We start from the raw sequence: 25203 nt of genomic DNA, 5'->3' as shown, positions 1-25203 counted from the left end.
ATGGAAATGCCTGTCCTTTAAATCATGAGCTGCAAGCCAATCTTTCAAAGTGAGGGTATGACAGAGGCTAGGGTAGCATACAGAAACAAGATGTCTTGATGAAAGTATTGAACTTCTTGAGGTTTAATATAAGGCAAAGGCTTCCACCTTTTATTTTGTGTCACAAGGAGAGATTGTGAGAGACCAAAGTGCCATGAATACCCAAGACTTCTGCAATAGCAGGGACTTGATTAGGAGAGAGATGCCCAGATGATCCCAGCATATGAACCATGCCCACTGCTTCAAAGGAAGGCCAAAACAAACAAACAAAACAAACAACCACCAAACCCCCAAAGTCCCAGCCAATCTGACATGGGAAAGTTGCTTCCCAACCTGAAATCTGGCAACCTGTTATAACCCTGAGCATGTGAGCAAGACACACCAGTCCAACATATAGAAAAAGGATTCTCTGTACCACCTCAGAGCACTAGTCCGAACCATTTATTATCCTGTCTCCTGCTCTGGCCAGTCTCTGCTTAAGAGGAAGGCTAAATAAATCAGCTTAGACTACACCTAGCCAATTGTGTACTGGAGAAAAAATTCTTTCCTGACCCCTCTAGGCAACCAGTGGAAGTCCTGGAGCATGAGGACCATCTACTTCACAGCAGGATCGTGATACTGATATGACTCATGTTTACAAAGCCTTTTGTGGCCCTCAAGTGATTGGTATTATGTTAGTGTAAGACACTATTATTTTATTCAGTTTTACTGTTATATAAGCGTGCAGGTTTATTTTAAATTACATGATAAACTTTTTTTTAGAAGTACCATCTCAAGGATTGAGTGATGCAGGTTCTATGGGGTGCAGTACATATGATCTCCTCTTTAGCCCTATTTTGAGGAGAGCTAGAATCTCTGATCTCAAAAGGTTCCTGTGAGAGGGAAGGAGAGTTGGTGACCATGAGTTGGTTGAGTTCAGGATCCTGACACAGGGAAGAAAGGTAAGCAGCAGGATACGGACCCTGGACTTCAGGAAAGCAGACTTCGACTCCCTCAGGGAACGGATGGCCAGGATCCCCTGGGGGACTAACTTGAAGGGGAAAGGAGTCCAGGAGAGCTGGCTGTATTTCAAGGAATCCCTGTTGAGGTTACAGGGACAAACCATCCCGATGAGTCGAAAGAATAGTAAATATGGCAGGCGACCAGCTTGGCTTAACGGTGAAATCCTAGCGGATCTTAAACATAAAAAAGAAGCTCACAAGAAGTGGAAGGTTGGACATATGACCAGGGAAGAGTATAAAAATATTGCTCGGGCATGTAGGAATGAAATCAGGAGGGCCAAATCGCACCTGGAACTGCAGCTAGCAAGAGATGTCAAGAGTAACAAGAAGGGTTTCTTCAGGTATGTTGGCAACAAGAAGACAGACAAGGAAAGTGTGGGCCCCTTACTGAATGAGGGAGGCAACCTAGTGACAGAGGATGTGGAAAAAACTAATGTGCTCAATGCTTTTTTTGCCTCTGTCTTCACTAACAAGGTCAGCTCCCAGACTGCTGCGCTGGGCATCACAACATGGGGAGTAGATGGCCAGCCCTCTGTGGAGAAAGAGGTAGTTAGGGACTATTTAGAAAAGCTGGACGTGCACAAGTCCATGGGGCCGGATGAGTTGCATCCGAGAGTGCTAAAGGAATTGGCGGCTGTGATTGCAGAGCCATTGGCCATTATCTTTGAAAACTCGTGGCGAACGAGGGAAGTCCCAGATGACTGGAAAAAGGCTAATGTAGTGCCAATCTTTAAAAAAGGGAAGAAGGAGGATCCTGGGAACTACAGGCCAGCCAGCCTCACCTCAGTCCCCGGAAAAATAATGGAGCAGGTCCTCAAGGAATCAATCCTGAAGCACTTACATGAGAGGAAAGTGATCAGCAACAGTCAGCATGGATTCACCAAGGGAAGGTCATGCCTGACTAATCTAATCGCCTTCTATGATGAGATTACTGGTTCTGTGGATGAATGGAAAGCAGTGGATGTACTGTTTCTTGACTTTAGCAAAGCTTTTGACACGGTCTCCCACAGTAATCTTGTCAGCAAGTTAAAGAAGTATGGGCTGGATGAATGCACTATAAGGTAGGTAGAAAGTTGGCTAGATTATCGGGCTCAACGGGTAGTGATCAATGGCTCCATGTCTAGTCGGCAGCTGGTGTCAAGTGGAGTGCCCCAGGGGTTGGTCCTGGGGCCGGTTTTGTTCAGTATCTTCATAAATGATCTGGAGGATGGTGTGGATTGCACTCTCAGCAAATTTGCAGATGATACTAAACTGGGAGGAGTGGTAGATACGCTGGAGGGCAGGGATAGGATACAGAGGGACCTAGACAAATTGGAGGATTGGGCCAAAAGAAATCTGATGAGGTTCAATAAGGATAAGTGCAGGGTCCTGCACTTAGGACAGAAGAACCCAATGCACCGCTACAGACTAGGGACCGAATGGCTAGGCAGCAGTTCTGCGGAAAAGGACCTAGGGGTGACAATGGACGAGAAGCTGGATATGAGTCAGCAGTGTGCCCTTGTTGCCAAGAAGGCCAATGGCATTTTGGGATGTATAAGTAGGGGCATAGCGAGCAGATCGAGGGACGTGATCGTTCCCCTCTATTCGACATTGGTGAGGCCTCATCTGAGTACTGTGTGCAGTTTTGGGCCCCACACTACAAGAAGGATGTGGATAAATTGGAGAGAGTCCAGCAAAGGGCAACAAAAATGATTAGGGGTCTGGAACACATGACTTATGAGGAGAAGCTGAGGGAACTGGAATTGTTTAGTCTGCAGAAGAGAAGAATGAGGGGGGATTTGATAGCTGCTTTCAACTACCTGAGAGGTGGTTCCAGAGAGGATGGTTCTAGACTATTCTCAGTGGTAGAAGAGGACAGGACAAGGAGTAATGGTCTCAAGTTGCAGTGGGGGAGGTTTAGGTTGGATATTAGGAAAAACTTTTTCACTACGAGGGTGGTGAAACACTGGAATGCGTTACCTAGGGAGGTGGTAGAATCTCCTTCCTTAGAAGTTTTTAAGGTCAGGCTTGACAAAGCCCTGGATGGGATGATTTAATTGGGGATTGGTCCTGCTTTGAGCAGGGGGTTGGACTAGATGACCTCCTGAGGTCCTTCCAACCCTGATATTCTATGATTCTATGAGAGTATGATTGGAAGGATGGATTTTTTTTTTTTTAAATTGTATTGAATATCTTCTACAGACAATCTCTAAAATACACTTGTCCATAGGTAAGGCTAAGTTTTTGTCATGGCTATTTTTAGTAAAAGTCAGGGGCAGGTCACAGGCATTAAAGAAAAAATCATGGAAGCCTTTGACCTTTTGACTTTTTCTAAGAATATCTATGACAAAATGGGGAGCTCAGCTGTGGGATCGGCACACTGCCTATAGAGGCTGGGCAGCTGCAGAGGCCTGCTCCCAGCTCTGGTTGAATTTATGGCGTGGTCCCCCTGCAGTGGCCAGGAGCTCCTGCCTCCCATGGGGGCCGGGAGCTATGGGGGACCCTGCAGCTCCTGGCTGAATTCACGGAGGTCGCTGGAAGTCATGGATTCTGTGACTTCTGTGAGCTCCATAAAAAAATCGTAGCCTTATCCATGGTTATAAAAGTCCAACAGTGCAAAAAAATTATATAGCCAGTCCTCAAATGGAGGGGCGTGAACCTGGATTAAGACTGGATCAGAGCTCTTGGGTCTTAGATCACAAAGTTGACATACTGCCCAATAACATAGCTACTCAAGATGCCTGGTTGCCCCTTGATCTCAGTTTGAAGCTCTTTTTTTTTGGTTTAGAAAACTGCCAAAGAGGCTGTTGCTGGTGATTTTACTGTCTCCTTTGCGTAAGGTAAGAAGACAATCAAGGGTAGTGTTGTCTTTGGTATTTAAAACCTAGTACTTGTGGCCTTTTCCAGATGCCCAACTAACTGGCAGTATATCTATTTTCCATCTTTTACAGAAACTCATCAGTGCTGGTTCCCAATGGTCCTCCTCCTTTAAAAGGAAGATCCTCCACCTTAGCTCTATAGAGGCAGTCCCAAAAATTTAAGCCAAGCAGACCTTCTGATAGAAATCGTAGTAGCTACAGCTCTAGTTGCTGCATCTGAAGTCAATAGATGCTATCAAGGCATGTCATGCTACTCAGAGACCTTCTGTTATGATAGCATGTTTTCTCTGTTCATTCAGGAGCAAGTCAATAAACACTGACATTTTCTTCCGAAGATGGCATTGTTAGTGCACTGTGGCTTGGTAATTCATGGAATTTAACTTAATGTGGAAGATGAGAAGACTTTTCTTCCCAATAAATTCATTTTCTTTCTATTTTTATCTGAGGAAATAGAGTGTACTAATCCACCCTTAGGTCTCTGAACAGCAGCTTCTACTACCAAAGAGTCTGAAAAATCCTCTTTCGGTAAATATTCATATAATTTGTCCATCTTTTTAGACACTGGCTAAACTGAGGATGGACTTGCCCAAATGAGCTTTGTGGGTTGCAGAAGCCCACATAGTATTAGAAGTGATATTCTGTTTGAAGAGTAAGAGCCACACTTAGCATGTTGCTCTCCAAAAAAAAGCATAAAAAGCGAGCATAAATTCAATGGAGCATTAACTCCGCATTACTTGTTCTGTCACTCCACCTCAGAAGGGAATCAAAAAACCACTACAGGCTGATAGCCAGTTGAGGCATGGCTACTTACCCAGACAAGCAGTGATGGCTAGTAGGGGACTAGAAGGAAGCATAGAAAAAAGAGTATATAATATTTTTTGCTAAATTTTTCCCAAAATTCTCTGCTGACTTTTTATCCAGCATGGTTGCATTTTAGTGGAGAAGGACTGGGCAGAAACTGTTCTGCAGACCCACACAAAAACACTAAGGACAACTTTAGATACACAGATTTTATATTTTTAGCTAACAGAACAATCCTGTGCCATAGCAGATGAATGTAAGGCGCTTCTTTGTTTGTTACCATTAGAAATACATATTTAAAAAAAGGAATTTGTTAGCTATGCAGTCATCGATAGATCCAGTTTCCTAATTTATATTGAATTTCTACTGTATTTGCTTTTGAATAATATCAAAATATATGTGTATGTCTCAAAAACAGATTTCTGGAGGTCCATAAGCACAGTGTCTATATTTTCAATTTTTCCCTCTGTACTTTAAAACATGTTTCTAGCTCAACAATGAACTATGTTTACAAATATGTTTCCTTAGCGCCTGAATTCTGCACAACTGAGTAGCCAAAATATGTGTATATTCCAAACAGGATGTTTACCTGAGGTAGGGAATATAAATTCCATGAGTATTCCGTAAGTACATATCACTGGAAAGTTTTAGTGGAGTGTGAGTGACATCACTGACAGAGCATCAACAGGAAGAGGAGGAAGTGTTTTATGTTTTTGCAGTGTTTGGTGTGATAAAGACAATAAAAATACCTAATAGCTTGCACTACAGTCCTGGTGTATCCCTTTTCAGTCATTTAAACACATTTTCTTTAATACACACCCAACACTAGTGTCTGTAAACAGTCTTCCATTTGTGTCCCTGGATTAGTAATATATCCATCTCTGTTTAATGTCTTTAATTGTGTGAAAAATATTGTGGGGCACACAAAACTACACTGGTTTAATTAATAACTATGTTCTGTATAAAAGTGTAGCCTACATTTACACTAATTTCCAGAGGAACAGTCTATTAACAGTCAGTATAGTAGTCAGGAAGTTGAACACAGAATATTCCAGCGAGCCATTGCAAGATTTTGGAAATAACAAAAATAACTTTGGATACCTAGTGACAGTGGATGCAATAGAGAACCTGAATTGTTAGCATTATAATAAAAGCAGAATTAGACCACCAGAGACATAGTGACTATATGCAAGGGAAACAATAGTGCTCTTTCCACAAATCATAGTCTCTCCTTGCACTCTGCAAGGCAGAGGAGAAATAAAAGAGCATCAGAAACTGTCACTTTGGTTTGGGGGCTTAAGTGGGTAGGGGAGGGAACACAGAAGGAAGGGTCACTGTCTCCACAGCACATTCTCCCCTGTTCTCAGGACCCAACAGAAGCCCCTTCACTGGAGCACCACAGGGTTTGGGCTCTGTGCGTATTGAGTTGAGTGGAGCAAGGAAGCAGATACCTTCTGTGGCATGCTCCCATCCATACCCACAGGGTGTTTGAGAATTGATGCTTGCTCCAAGCAGCACTGATTTTGAGTAAACCATCTCTACAACTACTAGTCCCAAGCTATGGAGATGCCAGCCACTGGCAGTAGTTACAGTTCAACCTCAGTTATGACCAGAGTTATGAAATAATCAGTGAACCACATGCCTCATTTGAAACTGGAAGTACGCAGTCAGGCAGCAGCAGAGACCAAAAAGAGCAAATACAGTGCAGTATTGTGTTAAACATAAACTACTAAAAAAAAATAAAGGGAATGTTTAAAAAAAGATATGACAAGATAAGGTAACTGTTTGTGTGCTTGCTTCATTTAAATTAAGATGGTTAAAAGCAGCATTTTTCTTCTGCATAGTAAAGTTCAATGCTGTATTGAGTCAATATTCAGTTGTAAACTTTTAAAAGAACAAATGTAACGTTTTGTTCAGAGTTATGCACATTTCAAAGTTACAAACAACCTCTGTTCCCAAGGTGTTTGTAACTCTGAGGTTCTACTATACTAAAGGAGCCATGCTGTCATGCGGGAGAGGTTGGCCTAGACACTTGTGCAGAACCACTAGTCCGTTATTGGTGTAATGAGATCTGTGCAGCTCTCATGACACCTGCAGGTTAAGGTGACCCTGACCATTCTGTAGTGGCAATAGCATGAAGGCAAACATCAACCTCCCTTGACAAAATGATTGAGAGAATATTCTCCCAGTTCTCCTCTCTTACTGGTTTTACATCAGTATTACTCCATTGTCTCCAATGAAATTACCCCCAATTTACAGAAGTATGAAAGGAGAATCAGGCTCTTACACATTGACAAGCACACATATGTAAATATCTGAAAAAGAGAACAAGTGTAAAGGACCCCAAGTTAGACACCACCTCTAAATTTTGCCCCATGATTTTAATTTTGATATTACTCTAAAACACAGTATTTTGTTAATTAGAAATATTAGTTAAAAAAGCTGAATCGATCCTCTGATAAACAGCTGTTTTTTACATCAATGTTAGATAAATGTTCAAATGTACACACTTCTGAATGAGACCAAGTAATTTTCTTCTTAAAATAAAGGCACACCAAGAAAATTTTGACTCATTGCTACTGCTTTTGGACAAGTAGTATTAGAAATACACAGTAAAGAAGATAATAAATTTTACGCTACCTGTGCAAACAGTAGGAACAAACAAACAAACAAACAAACAAACAAACAAACAAACGGGAGTTACCTGAGAAAAATACCACCCATACAAGGGAAGCCATTTTAACCCATCTTTCAAAACGTATCGGACATGTCCCAGAGCATTCTGTCTGATTGCCAACATGTCTGCAACAATCCAGTCAACTGCAAAGACAAAAATCCAGAACTCTTTAGTCAAACTAGGCCTCAAATATCCCTGAGGAAACAAAAAACATTTTGTACATAGGATAGTAGTAAAGTGCTTCTGAAACAGTAATTATGCTTCTGATGTTCATAACAGAAATCTTATGAGAGGAAAAAAGCATGTAGTAAACACTCAAGATAACTGATATTTTTCAATGGCAATACGAAGAAATCTTCCCAGAATCATGTCTATTTGTTACTTCCTTGTCAACTTTTCCCGACACATTAATTACTCCTGTTCATTCATAACTTTAAATATTTCATTCCAAGAGATGGGTGTTGGGGTTTTGTTTGTTTTTTAGTTTTACAGAATCATAGAAATGTAGGACTGGAAAGAACCTTGATAAATCATCTAGTCCTTCCCATACAGTGAGGCAGGACTAAGTTTTGTCTAGACCGTCTCTGACAGATGTCTGTCTAACCTGTTCTTAAAAATCTCCAATGACAAAGATTCCACAACCCCAAGTAATTTTTTCCTAATATCTAACCTAAATCTCCCTTGCTGGAATTTAAGCCCATTACTTTTCGTCCTATCCTCAGTGGATAAAGAGAACAATTTATCACCCTGCTCTTTACAATCTTTTATGTACCTGAACATTGTTATCATGTCCCTCCGCCACAGTCTTTGAAAAAAATGGGGTTTAATCTGGAGAAGCAATCTTTCCTCATAGGTCATGTTTTCTAGACCTTCAATCTTTTTTGTTGCTCTTCTCTGGACTTTCTCCAATTTGTCCGTTATCTTTCCTGAAGTGTGGTGTCTACAACTGGACACAGTACTCCAGTTGAGGCCTTATTAGTGCTCAATAGAGTGAAAGAATTACTTCTTGTGTCCTGCTTACAATGCTTCTGCTAATACATCCCAGAATGTTTATTTATTTATTTTTAAACAACAGTATTACAGTGTAGACTCCTATTTAGTCTGTGATCCACTATAACCCCCAGATTCTTTTCTGCAGTACTCCTTCCCAGGCAGTCATTTCCCATGCATGGACAGCACTTCACTACATCTTTAACAAGAAAAAAAAATTTAGTTCCAGATCCAAAAACTTGGTGACACTTGAAATTTTGTCATCAATTACCTGCAAAGATTAAGGGGCTGATCTTGCACAAGCATAACTTTATGCATGCAAGTAGCCACATTGACTTAAATTCTATAAAGTTTGAGTTCACGTGGATTCCCAAAACTGTGTAGAAATAACACAGTGGGCGGTATCTGGTCTTTATGAAGATAACTGTAGTGGAGATTTCAGAAAGTGGTCACTGAAAGAGGGGCATTCCTAATGGGGCAGAGTTAAGGTTGAGATACATTATCTGTGGTACACAGCGATTGAGCTAGTGGTGAGGTGTATCTTTCTGGGTGGAAGAACAGACAGTACGTACTGTTACTTAACTTTTTGTTTCTTTGTTGTTGAAGAGTTGCATTAGGCATGTTGCTTGCAATAACCTTACATGACACTCATTTTGTGTGTATGGCCATGTGCATACACAAATTACATCTTTCTGAAAAACCTTGCATCAGAATCCATTTCCATACTGGCAACTTCTTACATGTCCCACAGTATGGAAAGCAGACATCGGATAACAATCATCTTATTTTAATATGTTAAACATTACAGTCAATATATTTTAAAGGGGCCTTGCCTGTTTTCCGGTTTCATTGATAAACTGAAAGTCCAATTTGTGGCATTTAGGCATGTACCTCTGCAATTTGCTCGTACAAAGAGCCATCAGGTGCACTGAATTTATCAGGAAATTTTGTTTTAGGTTACTAGTTTTCTCTACCATGTATGAAAAACATATTTTCCTCTCCTCCAAGCCTGGAAGGTCCCCTACTTTGTATGTCCCTACTCAAGCTTGAGAGATTCCCTCACTTCCTTGCCATTTAATTTTTTCTTCTTTATGACCCCTACCTCTGAGGACACCATGGATTTCTCCTTTGGAGTCCTTCATTGCTGCTTTTTAGATCAGCTGCAAAGACCAATGATCAATAGCGCAAAACACTTATCTAAAGCAAGAACAGACTTTGTCAAATCAATCAAAAGAAATACAGTGGCATCACTCCAGTGGAGGGCCTTTAGCTCTGGAACTTGCTGCTCTCCCTAGGTTGCCAAAGCCAGATTCCATTGATCTTCAGAGCACAGTGCAAGACTGTTTTCTCCTGGGCTTTTGCCTAATGGGGGCATTTAAGGGGTGCTATATAATTTAAATGATGGGTGAGACTCTTCCAGAGTTGACAATGATCAACAAGTTAGGTACAGAATCATTACTGTTGATCATTGCCCAGACACCATGCTGTAGACAGCTTCATGAATACATTTCATTCAATTTAGAATAAATAAAAAGCTCTCATACAGAAGGTCTGAGCACCCAGCCAATCCTTTAAAGTTACAAAAACAAAATGCAATATTGTCAGTTCACCCCTGTACCGAGCAGCATCACATAAATCAAATACCAACACCCCCACATATCAGCCAACTGTACACCTAAATCCTCTGAGGAAAGCTAAAACAAATGGACCATAAATCAAGTAAGTTTGTAGGTACCAATTCTTAGCTGTAGTTTTCAGTGGGATTTCTCACTCAACCTTTGTTTGAGGAGGTGCACAGACTCAATCAAATGTTTAGCAGGGAGGTAACTGAACCTTTATCCTTGAGTTACAAGTGGTATCTGTCTTCCCTGTAGAGAAATCCAGACATAAGGAAACTTGGATGAGCAGAGCTGAACCATGTTACCTTATAATGCATACAGATTGGACTAAAAGGCTTACTCCTCTAAGGTGCTGAGTGCCTTCACTGAAGTCAATGGAAGTTAAGGTACTCAGGACCTGATCCTGAAAGGTGCTTGAGAGAGGAAATCATTTCAGGAGTTTTTCTTGCTGAATTTAGCTGCCTCCTCATCCCATCCGTTTACGGTGCATATTGGTTTTTAGAGTTTAAATGTTATGACTTACATTTTGTGGTAATTCAGATAGGGCTGAGCCTTGCAAGGTGCCAAGTGCCTCTCATTAGCTGAAAGCAGTGCTGAATAGGATCATATGCAAAGACACTTTGCAGGTTCAGGTCCAGAAACACCAACAGAAATTTAAAGCACAGGTTCTGATGTGGAGATTATATTTGTCTGGACTCACATTAGCTAATAATCTGAGTTAACAATCTGTGACACCCTCCTTTTAAGAAACTAATTTAAGAAATAAGTGGCTATAATACACATTTTCAAGGTCAGTTTATAACTTTCTGTTAAAAAAAAATCTCCTACTTTGTTGCTAAGGTTGTTTTTAAAAAATACAGATTACATAAATACTACCGAGATTTAGCTAAAACATATTTACTATCTATACTTTAAGATTATTCAGAGGAATGGCATGACCAACAGCTTTAAAATTCTGTTTTTCTATCTTTCAGTTAAAAAAAAAAAGTGCAAACAAATGAGATACAAACCTGTACACTGATGATTTGATAAATATACTACATTTTCTTTATTTTTTGGCAAATCCCCATAGATTATAATCTAAAAAAAGAAATAAAACATTACTTCATTATTTACATTCATTACTTCAATTAATAAAGAGACTTAATGAACAATAAGCAACAGAACTTCTCAGCCAGTTACCACCATTAACTAAAATAACCTCTAATGAGATCTTATCAGGACCCATTATGTGTATACTCTAGTTCCAAATGGTGAGTAATGTCTATAAGCCGCTTCTGAAGTAAGAAAGATATTTCCTTATTTGAGTCTCAATCCTGCCACTGGATCCAGGAAGGCAGATCCTTATGCCCATGCGATTCATAAATTCATAGCATTTCAGGCAAAAAAAGGACCATTATATCACCTAGTCTGACTTCCTGGATTACACAGGACACACAATTTCACCCAACTACCCCTACACTGAGCCCAATAACCTGTGCTTGACTAATGCATATCGTCCAGAAAAGCATCCAGTCTTGACTTGTAGACATCAAGAGATGGAGAATCCACCATTTCCCTTGGTAGTGCGTCCCAATGTTAAAAATGTGTGCTTAACTTCCAATTTGAATTTGTCTGGTTTCTGCTTCCAGCCACTAGTTCTTGTTATGCCTTTTTCTGCTAGACTAAAGAGTATGTTAGTACCTGGTATTTTCTCCCTGTGAAGGTATTTATGCAATCAAATCACCTCTTCATCTTTTTGATAAGCGAAACAGATTTAGATCTTTAAGCTCTCGCTGTACGGCATTTTCTCCAGCCCTCAAATCACTTTTGTGGTTCTTTTCTGCACTTTCTCTAATTTTTCAATATTTTTTTTAAAACGTGGACACCAAAACTGGGCCCAATCACATGTAGCCCTTTCTCCCACAACATTACATGGGGAGCTCATGTTGATTTGTTTGTCCACTGGGACATGCAGATCTTTTTCAGACCCATTGCTATCCAAGATACAATCCTTCAATCTGTAGGCATGGCCTACTTTTCATCCTAGATGGATAACTTTGCATTTGGCTGTATTAAGACATTTTGTTTGAATGGGCCCAGCTTACCAAGTGATCCAGATTGCTCTGTATAAATGCCCTGTCATCATTATGGTACCACTCCACCAATCTTTGCATCATCTGCTATCAACTCTGATTTTATGCTTCCAGATCATTGATGAAAATGTTGAATAGCATTAGGCCTGGGACTAATTGCTACGGAGCCCCATTAGAGACAACCCCATTAAATCATGATTCCCGAATGACAGCTTTTTGAGATCTGTCAGTTAGCTAGATTTTAATCCATTTAATGATCTTGTACAGTGCTAATTTTTTAATCAGAATGTTGTTTGATACTAAATGAAATAGCTAATAAAAGTCTAAGTATATTACATTTAAGCAGTTCCCTTTATCAACCAATCTCAACAAAGAATAAAATAAGGTTTGACAAGACTATTTTCCATAAATCCATGTCCACTGACAATTATATTCCTATCCTCCAATTCTCTATCAATTAAATTGAATGCAGGCTCCTGTATCAACTTTTCCATTATTTTGCCTCAGAATAATGTCAAGCTAACCACTGGCGTACATTTATCTGGGTCAACCCAGCACTTCTTGTACATTGGCACAACATTTGCACTCTTCCACTCCCTCGTATTTGCCCGGTACCCCAAGATTTATTAAAAATTATCAGTGGGCCAGAGATCTCCTCATATAGCTCTTTTACGACTCTTGACTGCAAGTTATCTGGGCCTGTTGATTTAAAAATGTTTATTCCTAGTAGATGTTGTCTAACAGACACCTTAGTTACTAATTGACTGGAAAGTACTTAATACTTATATGATAGGAGTACATCATCCCACTTCTTTCCAAATACAGAACAGAAATATTTATTGAATATTTCTGCCTTTTCTGCATCATGACTAACAACTTTACCATCTCCGTCTAGTGATGGAACTCTTCCATTGCTAGGATCTCTTTTGTTAACAACAAACTTTATAAAACACACGCAACCATCTCTTCTTATTGTTGTTACCCCTGCCAGCCAGGGATTTTTCCCTGTTATCTTTAGCTTTCCTTACACATTTTCTGCACTTCATGACTTCTACTTTACACTGACTGTTACATCTTTCCCCTTTTTTCCATTTGTTATATATTGTTTTTTCATAGCTAATTGCTGCCTTTACTGTAGCACTGAAACAGGATGAGCTTTTAGCCAAAGATGTCCTCTTTTATTAATTGTGGCATCGTGCTTTTTGGCCATTTGATAAACTTAAAAGAAACTGCCAATTTTGATTCACATTTTTTGGTCTCAATTTTTTCCCCCCAAACAATTCTATTGATAATTTTCCTCAGTTTTGGGAAAATAGCCCCCCTGGGACTGCCACCTGATATGCCAAGACTACTTCTGCCCCGCTTTTCCTGGCAGCTTGGGACTCCAGCACCCTGTCTTGCTGAGCCAGACACGCCAGTCTGCTCCAACACAGACCCAGGGTCTGATCCATGTGCCCCAAAGCTGCAGACTTGATTGAAAGCAACTTAAGAAGTGGTGCTGCCTTTAACACTCAGATGCCCAACTCCCAATGGCGTCCAAACCCTAAATAAATCCATTTTACCCTGTGTGAAGCTTATACAGGGTAAAACTGAATACAGATAAAAGCTCACCCTCAGAGATGTTTCAATAAGTTTCTTTTACAGACTGGACACCTTTCTAGTCTGGGCACAATCCTTTCCCCTGGTACAGCCCTTGTTCCAGCTCAGGTGGTAACTAGGGGATTTCTCATGATGGCTGCCTCACTTTGTTCTGTTCCACCCACTTATATATCTTTTGCATAAGGCGGGAATCCTTTGTCCCTCTCTGGGTTCCTACCCCCTCCTTCTCAATGGAAACCACCAGGTTAAAGATGGATTCCAGTTCAGGTGACATGATCACATGTCACTGTAAGACTTCATTACCCACTTGCCAGCACACCCGTATACAGGAAGGCTTACAAGTGAAACAGAGCCATCTAGATTGTCCTGGTTAATGGGAGCCATCAAGATTCCAAACCACCATTAATAGCCCATACTTTGCATAATTACAATAGGCCCTCAGAGTTACATTTTATATTTCTAGTTTCAGATACAAGAGTGATACATTTATACAAATAGGATGACCACACTCAGTAGATTATAAGCTTTGTAATGATACCTTACAAGAGACCTTTTGCATGAAGCATATTCCAGCTACATTATATTCACACTCATTAGCATATTTTTATAAAATCATATAGAGTGCGGCACAGTCCTCTTATTAATTGTGGCATTGTGCTTTTTTGGCCATTTGATAAACATTTAAAAGAAACTGCCAATTTTGATTCACGTTTTTGGTCTCAATTTTTCCCCCCCAAACAATTGTATTGATAATTTCCCTCAGTTTTGGGAAAATAGGCCCTTTGAAACACTCAATATATAGTACTGGTTCGGACTGTCCTCTGCCCATATTGAATGTAATCAGGTCATGAGAAACCACCAACTTCCATAATAAAACTGTCTCAAAGCATTTTTCTGTGGATTAGCTTTAGTTCTTGGCTCTTATGAACAGACGTCTCTGTTCAGGCCCAGGGAAGTTTGCCACACTTATTTTAAACTTTCTTATTCATAATCCCTGTAACCATTATTTTTTAAACTATGTTACATACACGTTAAGCTCCTCTACTACTAAAGACAGAGAAAACATAGAAAATACTGGGACTACTGCTTTAGTGGATTTATACACACAGACACAAATTACTTGATTACAATGTCTGCAGAGAATTACATCAGTATATGGCAAAGAGACACGTCAAATTCAGGCCTGGCATAAATGGGTGTAACTCCCACTGAGTTGAAATTAGCCCAAGAGTCAGTACTCCAATTTAAAACGGTCTTTGTAATTTGAATGGTAGGACAGTCAACAATTCAAGGAAAATATCCAGAATGAAAGCCCTCCAAAACCTTCATGGAATTTGTCTGAACATTTTCTTATGTAAAGATTTCATAGATGCTGACGCCACAAAAGATCACTGTGCTAGTCTAGTCTGATCTCCTGCACAACCACAAATGATAAGACTTCCCTGAATTAAGGTTTTATCTAGAGAACATCATTTAGAAAAACATCCCATCTTGATTTTAAAAGTTGATGGAAAATTCACTACAAATCTTGGTAAACTGTTCCAATGGTTAATTACCTTAACTGATAAAAATCTGCACCTAATTTCTAGTCCGAATGTGTCTAGCATCAACTTCCAGCCACTAGATCCCATTATACCTTTGTCAGCTACACAGAAAAGTCCATTATGAAATTTTTGTTCCCCATGAATTGTGATCAAGTCACCACTTAATCTTCTCTTGTTAAACTAAACAGTCTATCTCAATATGGTAGGTTTTTCAATTCTTTAATCATTCTTGTGGCTCTTTGAACCTTCTCCAATTTATCAACATTATTCTTGAACTGTAGACACCAGAACTGGACAGTATTCCAGCAGCAGTCACACCAGTGTAAATACAAAGAAGGTGTAATCTCCTCACTCTTATTTGCTATTCTCCTGTTTATACCATTCCAGGATCACATAAACCCGTTTGGCCACTGCATTACACTGGGCATTTTAAATTTTAATGCCAACTGTAGATATTACGCATTGTTCAGGAACAAAGCAACAGTTTAGGGGCCTGTTCCTACAAGTCATTTACAGGAATTCCACTGAAATTATAAATCATCTAGTTTGCGAAACAAAGCTTTGTCTTGTTAGTGTGGGAGCATAATGTAGTAAAATCTTATTTCATGGGCAATTTAGTGATAGAAAGGCAAGGGAGGTATCATTTGATTTGTAAAAATCCACAGAATCATAATTTCAACGGCGTCACCCTCTGCAGAGTGTTGGGGGGGACTTGCTGTCCCCCTGAGGCCCAGATCCAGATCCTCTGGTAGTTGGAAATGGATCAAGCTGGGTATTACTCAAAAGTCCTTTCTCCCATGAATGCAATGGTACCAAATGCGACAAGCCTAGAATAATTATGGAGCTATATATTTGAGAAGATTTTTTTTTAAATCAACTTTTTAAAACTATACTTTAACATAGGGATGGTTTGCTTACATAAAACAGGCATTGATCTTTGATAATTCTAGGGAAGTTAGCCTTGACATGTTGGACTGAAAATACTTATTCAAATCAAAGTCATCATCAGTGTTGTCTTAGTCTAGGGCACCACTGCTCGACACGTTGTCACACGGATTCTCACCCACATAGCATATCAGTGATTGTCTCAGCTATTCCGAGCATCTTCACAGCAAGAAAAGTCTTCGGAGGCTAATCAAATGCTTTCCAGAAAAAGATAATTTGGTCTTTCCAGCCAACCTTCCAGTAGTGTCATATCCTGAAAGGGTGTGGTAACATGGCAGTGTGGTGGCTTAAATGGTCCAAGTAATATGAACACATTGCTGAGGGATACCCAGCAATTCTGTTCTATAGCATTAGGCACAAAAAGAGTCTTGCAAAAGTCTTTGGTCGCATTTCATAGAGAGCACTAGAATACCTGTGTCTTGTGCAAAAAATCAATAATTTAGTAGCACCTCTCTCTGTGACACCGATGGCATGCAAGATAATTTTAGTGTCAGCCTACTCATGGGACCTACAAAGAAACTCCACAGAACAGTGTGAGGCAGCAACTTTGTTATGCCATGCAATGACAAAATTCTTTGCATGTTGGAGCGGTTTTTTATGCAATGTATGTGGTTAAATCCTCATTCTTGTGAGAATGAGACAATAACTTCTTCATTGTGACATTGGAGATGTTTGTGGAGTCAATGATTTTGTAGTGGACTGGTGCAATCCCATGGAGTCTTTTGTTTCTGGTAATATTTTAATTGATTCTCCTGCATACATGTCAAACACAAAGTGGACTTTGTCATAAGTCCAGTATTTTCTCTGTTGCCTCATAATGAAGAATTCAGCCAATCTCAGAAGATTTACTTTTTCTGGATGGTCAAAAGCTTGTACCTCGTACCATCTATGATTGCTATGCTGAGAGACCTCTGTTGGCATAGGGTACTAGCCACACTGTCAGTAGGTGCTGGCTTAGGAAGACCATGCAAGATACACATTAGTTTGCTTTTCCCCAGGCATGTATGCAATGTTCTGTCACATTCAAACAGCAACCATGGGGCAAACAGTAACAATTGGCAGGATGCATCTGCAGGTCATTCACTCTTGCATTTTACATAGTGCCAAGTTAAAGGCTGACCATGTCGGAATGTAGCTTTCTCCTGAAAGGGTGTGTGGTATGCTATGTGCTGAGCATCTGGATCATTTGAGGATATGTCTTCTCTCTCTTCAGCTGATGGCCTACTCAATGATTTTTCACCCCTGGAATGTACCTGACTTCTGCACAATGATCAAGTGAAGTCAAGGTTAGTGAATGTTGAAAGCTCTACTATAATCAATTCAACTGCTAATTCATTGAAAACTGGACTTCTTGGCTTCAGAATTTTTGGACCTTGGCAGGAAAGTAAGCAAGCCATGAAGACAGGAAGCCCCTTCATGGAATGGTCTTTGCTGATCCAGACAGGACTTGAGACTGGGACAGGTCCCCCTTAATATGTTCCTGATAGCAGACCATAACTGAAGCACGAAAGTATGTTTGTCACCTGATGTATCTTCAAGGAAATCAGCACAAAATATAAACCCACCCTTGACGAGTTCTGGGGGAACTCACATCTCTCCATTCACTTCCATTCAGTGAAGAACCTCATTTGCAATTGCAGTCTCCAGGCGGACTACTTTGCTATAGTCAATGGAGGAGCCAATCCTGTGCATAAGCTACACAAGCAATTTGCTATGGATTTTGGAACGAATTGTTAAGCCAACACCTACCTGTAGTAGTAATTATGCAGATCCCATACAGTTGTTGTGTACATGTTGGAAACTTATCTTTTGCTCAAACTCTCATATATGAGGCTTTGCAATAAAACGGCATCCTTGTGCTTCATTTGCTTACTGTCATACTTGATGGTGATGAAGTCACTGAGACTACCGATGCAAAACTTCAAATAATACAGGTCACACAATATTATTTCTTCAGTTTGCCATCAGTTATGAATCTCTGGAACTCCCATATATTACAAGACAAAATAGTTTTTCTTAAAAATTTAGCATCTGCAAACAGTCTTCATATTACTGTTGACATCAGCACTTTCTTCTGCTTTTGATAGGATCACCTATTTTGCAGTTTTTAAAGATATGCGCTGTGATTCATTTCTACAGATAGGATTGCTAAAAACTATATCCATATCTCACAGTTCATCTTCAATAAGTCCTTTAAGAGCCTCTCTGCTGAGCCTTTTTTCCCCTTCAATCCCATACAAAACACATATTTCTCTGTTCTTAGCCTCTGTAACGGCCACCACCACCACTTTCCCATCCATTAGAGCCTCTGCGAGGCAATTTATGAACTCCAGCTGAGTTGCACAGTTTACAGTAAAAAAAACAGTTGTTATTTCTGTTGCTTTTTCCTTTGGGTGCAACACATTACATTTATTCTTGGCATAGCACATGATGTGATATGCAATGTTGTATGCATGTATGTCTTTTGAGTTAACGCACATACTTACTTTCCATGCAACATTCTTGTTAAGAGTGACTGCCTCATACAGTTTCTCATCTATCTCACATGTTGAAACTGTGCTCAGTGGATGCCATTGGGTTTCCAGCTTACTGCAGAAGAAGCAGGCATTCTTCTCTAAACCCATGTCATGGGACCTAATAGAAGGTGAGTCTTATGCACAGCTGGCATTCGTCCTGGCATTTTCAACTTTTTCCTGATGGATTTCCACTCCAACCTTGCCAAATTCAGTTTACGGGTGCACTTCTTACAGAATGTCAGAAGCCACTGAGCGTTGTGTTTAACCAGATCCTCCCCAGAAATAATCTCCAAAGATTCAACTAGTAGTCAGTACTGTTCGTCTCCCCATTGATGCCTAAAAATCATGAAGACCAAAGTAAAGACAAGGATTTTGTAATAAATTACTTTGGGATTGTAATTATATTATGTTATGTACTATATGTTATATAAATAAGTGCATACTTATTTGCAGAGGGATTTCAGTAATTTCTGGTTGGCTGTTGACGTTTTAACTGGTGCCCCATTATAACTCTTTTGGCATAATAAATCTGATAATACCACTGAGCCACTTTTTTTTCTTTTGGCCCATGATGGCAAATCAATTTATAATAATCTGTTAAGCATTCAAAAAAATTAATCTGGTGTCATTTTAGGAGGCGATAAAGAACAGTCAGTTGAGGGCCTCAATCTAACTTTGTGAGGGCTGCATGTTTGATATGCCAGTGTCAGAGTATCATTTAAAAAAATGTTGATTTTTAAACATTTTCTTGAATATACATTTACATAATTGTTTAGGTTTGCCATGTTTGGTACCATTGTGTTCATGGGAGAAAGGGTTTTTAATAATACCCAAGTTGACCCATTTCTGATGACACTGTATTATCAAAATTTCCACCAACACCTAAGCTGCGTGGCCGCCCAGCAATCTATCAAATGCCATGCACTTCAGGTGCCCCTACCCCCACTGCTGCACTGCTCCTGCCCTCCACCTTGGAGCCCCTGGCTAGCTGCTCCCAGGAGCCTTCTGCTTGCTGTGCAGAGCTGGGGGGCCAGGGAGGGGCACTGATGTCCTCCTCTGTACCCCATCTCCAGAGCGAGGGGGACAACATGACAAGGCTCAGGAGTGGGACACCGGACAGAGCTTGCTAGTGGCTGCTGCTGTGTCTGAACAAGCAGGGTTCAGAGTGGTGAGTGCCAATCTACTTAAAGGGGCAGCATGTGTCTTTCTCTCACTCACTCACACACATGCATTGTCTGTCTGACACACACACACACACACACACACACTCTCTCTCTCTCACACACACACACTCTATGTGTCTGTCTTTCACACTCACCTCCCAGTACAAACTTGTATTATTGTTGTTACTTCTTGATACCTCATGCAATACACATATATTCTCTGTAATATTATTCTTTCAAAGTGCTCTTATTTTAGTGTTTTGACTGTTCTATGCATTTCATAATTTTTATTTCTCTCTTACGCTTAAATTTAATTTTGTGAGTAGTGAGTTCTATAATGCCTAATCTGTCCTGATTGGAATAATTATCCCTATGGTAACTTTTAAAAATATATATATTATACGTAGGTTTTTTGTTTCTATTGGTGGTACACATCTGCACATTACCTCGATATGGTGCACATAAAATTCATTCCACACATAGACAGAAAAAATTAGAGGGAACATTGACCAAGACCTGGAGCCGGCGGGAAAGGGAAGGAAGCAAGTCTCCACTGGCCATGCTGCAGAGGGTGACATTCTTGAAATTATGTAGATTTTTCTGAATCAAATGACACCCTTCCTGGCAAAGATAAAGCTTCAGATGAAGAAGGAAAACTCAATCTAAATCCATCCCTATGAAACAAACGCTCATGCAGAAGGTCACTGAACAGTAACAGCTATTTCACAACATTTAAGTCTTGCAAGAACAACAACAACAACAAAACTGTGTACTATCACTAACCTTGTAAAACAAAAGAGGGATAAAGCTACCAGTGAGAAACAAATATTTTAAAAAACAAAATTTTAGTGCCTCCTTTTCTCCCCCCAAACCCCACACTAGTATTGAGATACACAATTGACTTATGAGTAATAAATAAGAAAAATGAATTTAAAAAACAAACAGTACTGTTTCCCAAGATAGCATCCTATGATATAGCCATGATTATCCACCAAATCCAAGAGGAAATCTACATTATTTATTTCTACAGAGTTGGATCTTTCCCTATAATTTATTTTTTATAATCCCAGTTTGGTAAAGAACCTTTACGATGCTTTTTCTAAATCGATTTTTTTCATAGTGAGTATTCCATGTTCATAACAGGTTTTCCCATGTACATGACCAAAGAAAAATTGATTTATTCAAGACACATGTTAAGCACAAAATACAGCTATTTCCAATAAAAGAGACACATTATTTAGTTATATAGATAAAATCTATATTCTCCTGTTTTGAACTGAAGAGAGTATTTCCAGCCTTTTTTACCTCTTATTTTATAAACGAGAAAGAGAGGATCCAAATACTGTCAAGTCTTGAGGGACAGGATGGCTCAGGTTAACAGGATGTAAAGACTTTCACTCCTAGGTCACTGATTTCAATTTGGCCCATTTCAGTGACGACCAAAAGGTTGTTACCATCTGACAGCTGTTTGGTGGCCTTAGTGAACTGAATTTAGACACTCATCCGCTAGGAACTGCACTGAAACTACATCATCTAAACCCTCATTAGCTTTGTTGGCAAGAAGAACCTGATGGAAACTACAGGGCCACCCTCTCACTCTAAGAGGTCTGAGTTGAGGGACACAGCAGGGAACAGTCGAGAAGCTTGCACTGTTGTCACTCATGTCATACTATTCCGTTGGATGGATAAGTTTTGTTTTCAGTGCCGTATACCTAGTATCTTCATGTGCACTAAACACAGGACTAGCGGAGACTTCAAGGACTCTATTGAACAGAAATAATACACCCTTTCCTTAGCAAGTTCAGCTGAAGAGTCTCACAAAGACCTTAAATGATGGCGCTAGAAAGTACATTATAAAAATATCTCTTCAAATCAGTCCAATATGATCCACAGCAGACAGCAAAAAAATGTAATTTCTGACCCTTCAACATTGTGGACTAGCTATGACATATAACTGGTATATAGAGGCAGGTGTTCCTGACTGGAGTGCTTGAAAACACTGACTAGACCTAATGCTCAGAGATGGATTTTGAAAAATCTACTTTTCCATGACGAGTGTGGGAAGCTTTCCTCAGCAAATGCCTTCAACTTCTAGCCAATTTAGGCCTTACTATGAACAAGAGAGCCTAACATTTATGGTTGCAAAATGAAACGAGTGTCAACAATGCAGTGCTGTACTCTGAAGTCCGCAGACAGATAGCTTCAGCCTCCTTCCTGCTGCTTATAATTTTGCCAAGCTGCAGCAAAGTGACCTGATTAGTCTTGTCAATTCCAACAGCTTGAGGGAGAGGAAGCATGGGCTGTTGGGAGTTTCACTGCAGAATACCTCCCACCCTCATCCCAGCCTTTCATATCAAACTTTGGCTTGTAAGTTTAGTCCTCTGCCTACCATGTAAAAGTGTTTAAGCCTTACCGATGCATTAGTGGGAGAGATCAGTGGCTTAAGAAAGAAGAGTATGTTCTTATGAGAGAGAGATTAAGGCAAGTGGAGAAGAAGGGGGGGGGGGGGAACATTGAAGACAACACAGGAAGAGAAAAATAGCATAGTGAAGCCAGGAAAGGAAAATAAGTTAAAGGGAAGAGCAATATAGTGAGCTACGTTTTTTAACCAGGAATGTGATTGACAATATAGAAAGTAAAGCAGACAACTATTTTAGGCTTTAAATTGCAACTATGTTAGAGCACAGCAAGACACGAGAAGTAATTCTTCTGCTCTACTCTGTGCTTGATTAGGCCTCAACTGGAGTATTGTGTCCAGTTCTGGGAACCACATTTCAGGAAAAATGTGGACAAATTGGAGAAAGTCCAGAGAAGAGCCACAAAAATGATAAAAGGTCTAGAAAAAATGACCTATGAGGGAAGATTGAAAAAATTGTGTTTGTTCAGTCTGGAAAAGAGAAGAATGAGAGAGGACATGATAACAGTTTTCAAGTACATAAAAGGTTGTTACAAGCAGGAGGGAGAAAAATTGTTGTTCTTAGCCTCTGAGGATAGGACAAGAAACAATGGGCTTAAATTGCAGCAAGGGAGTTTGAGGTTGAACATTAGGAAAAACTTCCTGTAAGGAGGGTTAAACACTGGAATAAATCGCCTAAGGAGGTTGTAGAATTTCCATCATTGGAGATTTTTTAAGAGCCGGTTAGACAAACACCTGTCAGGGATGGTCTACATAATACTTAGTCCTGCCATGAATGCAGGGGACTGGACTAGATGACCTCTCGAGGTCCCTTCCAGTCCTAGGATTCTATTTCTAACCCTGACTTTTATGCAAGTGTCTCGGTTAGTCAGTTTTGGTTATTTCAAAGCCCTGCTTGTAGTCTATGCAATTTGACTTGCTGCCTACAGACTAGCTCATCCATGTTTAAAACACCAATTTGGTCATAGTCAAACCAGCAGTTCAGTCAGGTCACAGACGTAGGTTGCTAACTGATTAATGAGGGGGAAAGACAGTAAGAGAAAATGTGGAAATGGCGGAAGTGCTAAATGTGTATTTTGTTTCAATTTTCACTAAAAAGGTTAGGAGCGATCAAACATCTAACATGGTGAACATCAGTGAAAATAAGTTAGGATCTGAGGTTAAAATAGGGTACAGAACAAGTTAAAAATTACTTAGACAACTTAGAGGTCTTCAAGTCATCGAGGCCTGATGAAATATATCCTAGAATACTCAAGGAGCTGACTGAGGAGATATCTGAGCCATTAGCAATTATGTTTGAAAACTCACGGAAGATGGGAGAGATTCCAGAGGACTGGAAAAGGGAAAATATAGTGCCAATCTCTAAATAGGGGAATAAGGACAGCCCAGAGAATAACAGACCAGTCATCTTAACTTCAGAACCTGGAAAGACAATGGAGCAAATAACCAATCAATCAATTTGCAAACACCTAGAAGATAATAAGGTGATAAGTAACAGTCAGCATGGATTTGTCAAGAACAAATCATGTCAAACCAATCTAATACCTTTCTTTGACAGGGCAACAAGCCTTGTGGATTGGGAAAAGTGGTAGACATCGTATATCTTGACTTTAGTAAGGCTTTTGATATTGTCTCGCATGACCCTCTCATAAACGAATTAGGGAGATACAGCCTAGATGGAGCTACTATAAGGTGGATACATAACTGGTTGGCAAACTGTTCCCAGAGAATAGTTATCAGTGGTTCACAGTCCAGATGGAAGGGCATATCTAGTGGTGTCCTGCAGGGATGAGTCCTGGTTCTGTTCACTACCTTCATCAGTGATTTAGATAATGGCATAGAGCAGTGGTCTCCAACCTTTTTATGCACAAGATAATTTTTTGAATGTAAAATCAATCCAGGATCTACCCTGCCCCTTCCCCAAGCCCCGCTCACTCCATTCCTCCCTCCGTTGCTTACTCTCCGCACCCTCACTCACTTTCACTGGGCTGGGGCTGAGGGGTTTGGAGTGTGGGAGGTAGCTCTTGGCTGAGCCTGGGGCAGGGCGTTGGGGTGCAGAAGTGAGGGGTGCAAGCTCTGGGAGGGAGTTTAGGTGCAGGGGTCATATGGTCACACTGCACATAATCTCATAGAATCCACTGGACATTTCATGAATTTTACTTTTTATTAGTGTCGTTTATAGATCCAAAATCCTTCAGGGACTGTCACAAATCAGTGTAACATTCTCAACTGTGGGGTGTGCATTGGCTGAGCCTAGGGCAGAGGGATGGAATGCAGGAGTCAGGGGTGCAAGCTCTGAGAGTGAGTTTGGGTGCAGAAGGGGGCTCCACGCTAGGACAGAGTGTTGGGGTGCAGGAGAAGGTGAGAGGTGTAGGCTCTGGGAGGTAGTTTGATGCAGGAGGTGGCTCCGGGCTGGTGCAGGAGATTGGGGTGCAAGAGAGAGTGGGGGTGCAGGCTCTGGGAGGGAGTTTGGTGCAGGAGGGAATTCTGACCTGAGGCAGAGGGTTAGAGTGCAGTAGAGCGTGTGGGGTCTGGGAGGGAGTTTAGGTGCAGAAGGGGATTCTGACCTGGGGCAGCAGGTTGGGGGGCATAGGGGATGTGAGGTGCAGGCTCCGGCTGGGAGGTGCTTACACAGGCGGCCTCAGCCGGCGGCAGAGCCGAGCTCAGGCAGGCTGCCTGTGCCCAGCTGCACTGCTGGACTTTTAGCAGCCCGGAAATTGTGACAGACTGGCAGAGGCTCCAGGATTGACCAGTCGATCGTGATCAATGGGTTGGTGACTACTGGCATAGAGAGTATACTTATAGAATTTGTGGACAATACCCACACTGGGAAGGGTTGCAACTGCTTTGGAGGATAGGATTAAAATTCAAAATCTGACAAACTGGAGAAATGGTCTGAAATAAACAGGATGAAATTCAGTAAGAACAAATGCACAGTACTCCACTTAAGAAGGAGCAAT

At 40.5% G+C, this 25203-nt stretch overlaps 1 protein-coding gene across 2 annotated transcripts in view; it reads right to left on the bottom strand.

Moving 5' to 3' along the window:
* Positions 1-25203, bottom strand: part of AGPAT5 (1-acylglycerol-3-phosphate O-acyltransferase 5) — a 115905-nt gene that overhangs the window by 73258 nt on the left and 17444 nt on the right. For both annotated transcript variants that reach the window (XM_073336236.1, XM_073336235.1), the window contains exons 2-3: positions 10996-11065; positions 7404-7519 (exon numbers count right to left, since the gene is read on the bottom strand). In XM_073336236.1, the coding sequence (XP_073192337.1) occupies positions 7404-7519; positions 10996-11065 (186 nt within the window). The remainder of the gene's footprint in view (positions 1-7403; positions 7520-10995; positions 11066-25203) is intronic.

This window comes from Lepidochelys kempii, chromosome 3 (genome assembly GCF_965140265.1).
Source record: "Lepidochelys kempii isolate rLepKem1 chromosome 3, rLepKem1.hap2, whole genome shotgun sequence".
Lineage (NCBI taxonomy): Eukaryota > Metazoa > Chordata > Testudines > Cheloniidae > Lepidochelys > Lepidochelys kempii.
The sequence above is the reverse complement of the archived record's forward strand: the minus strand, read 5'-3'. Positions and strand labels throughout refer to the sequence as shown.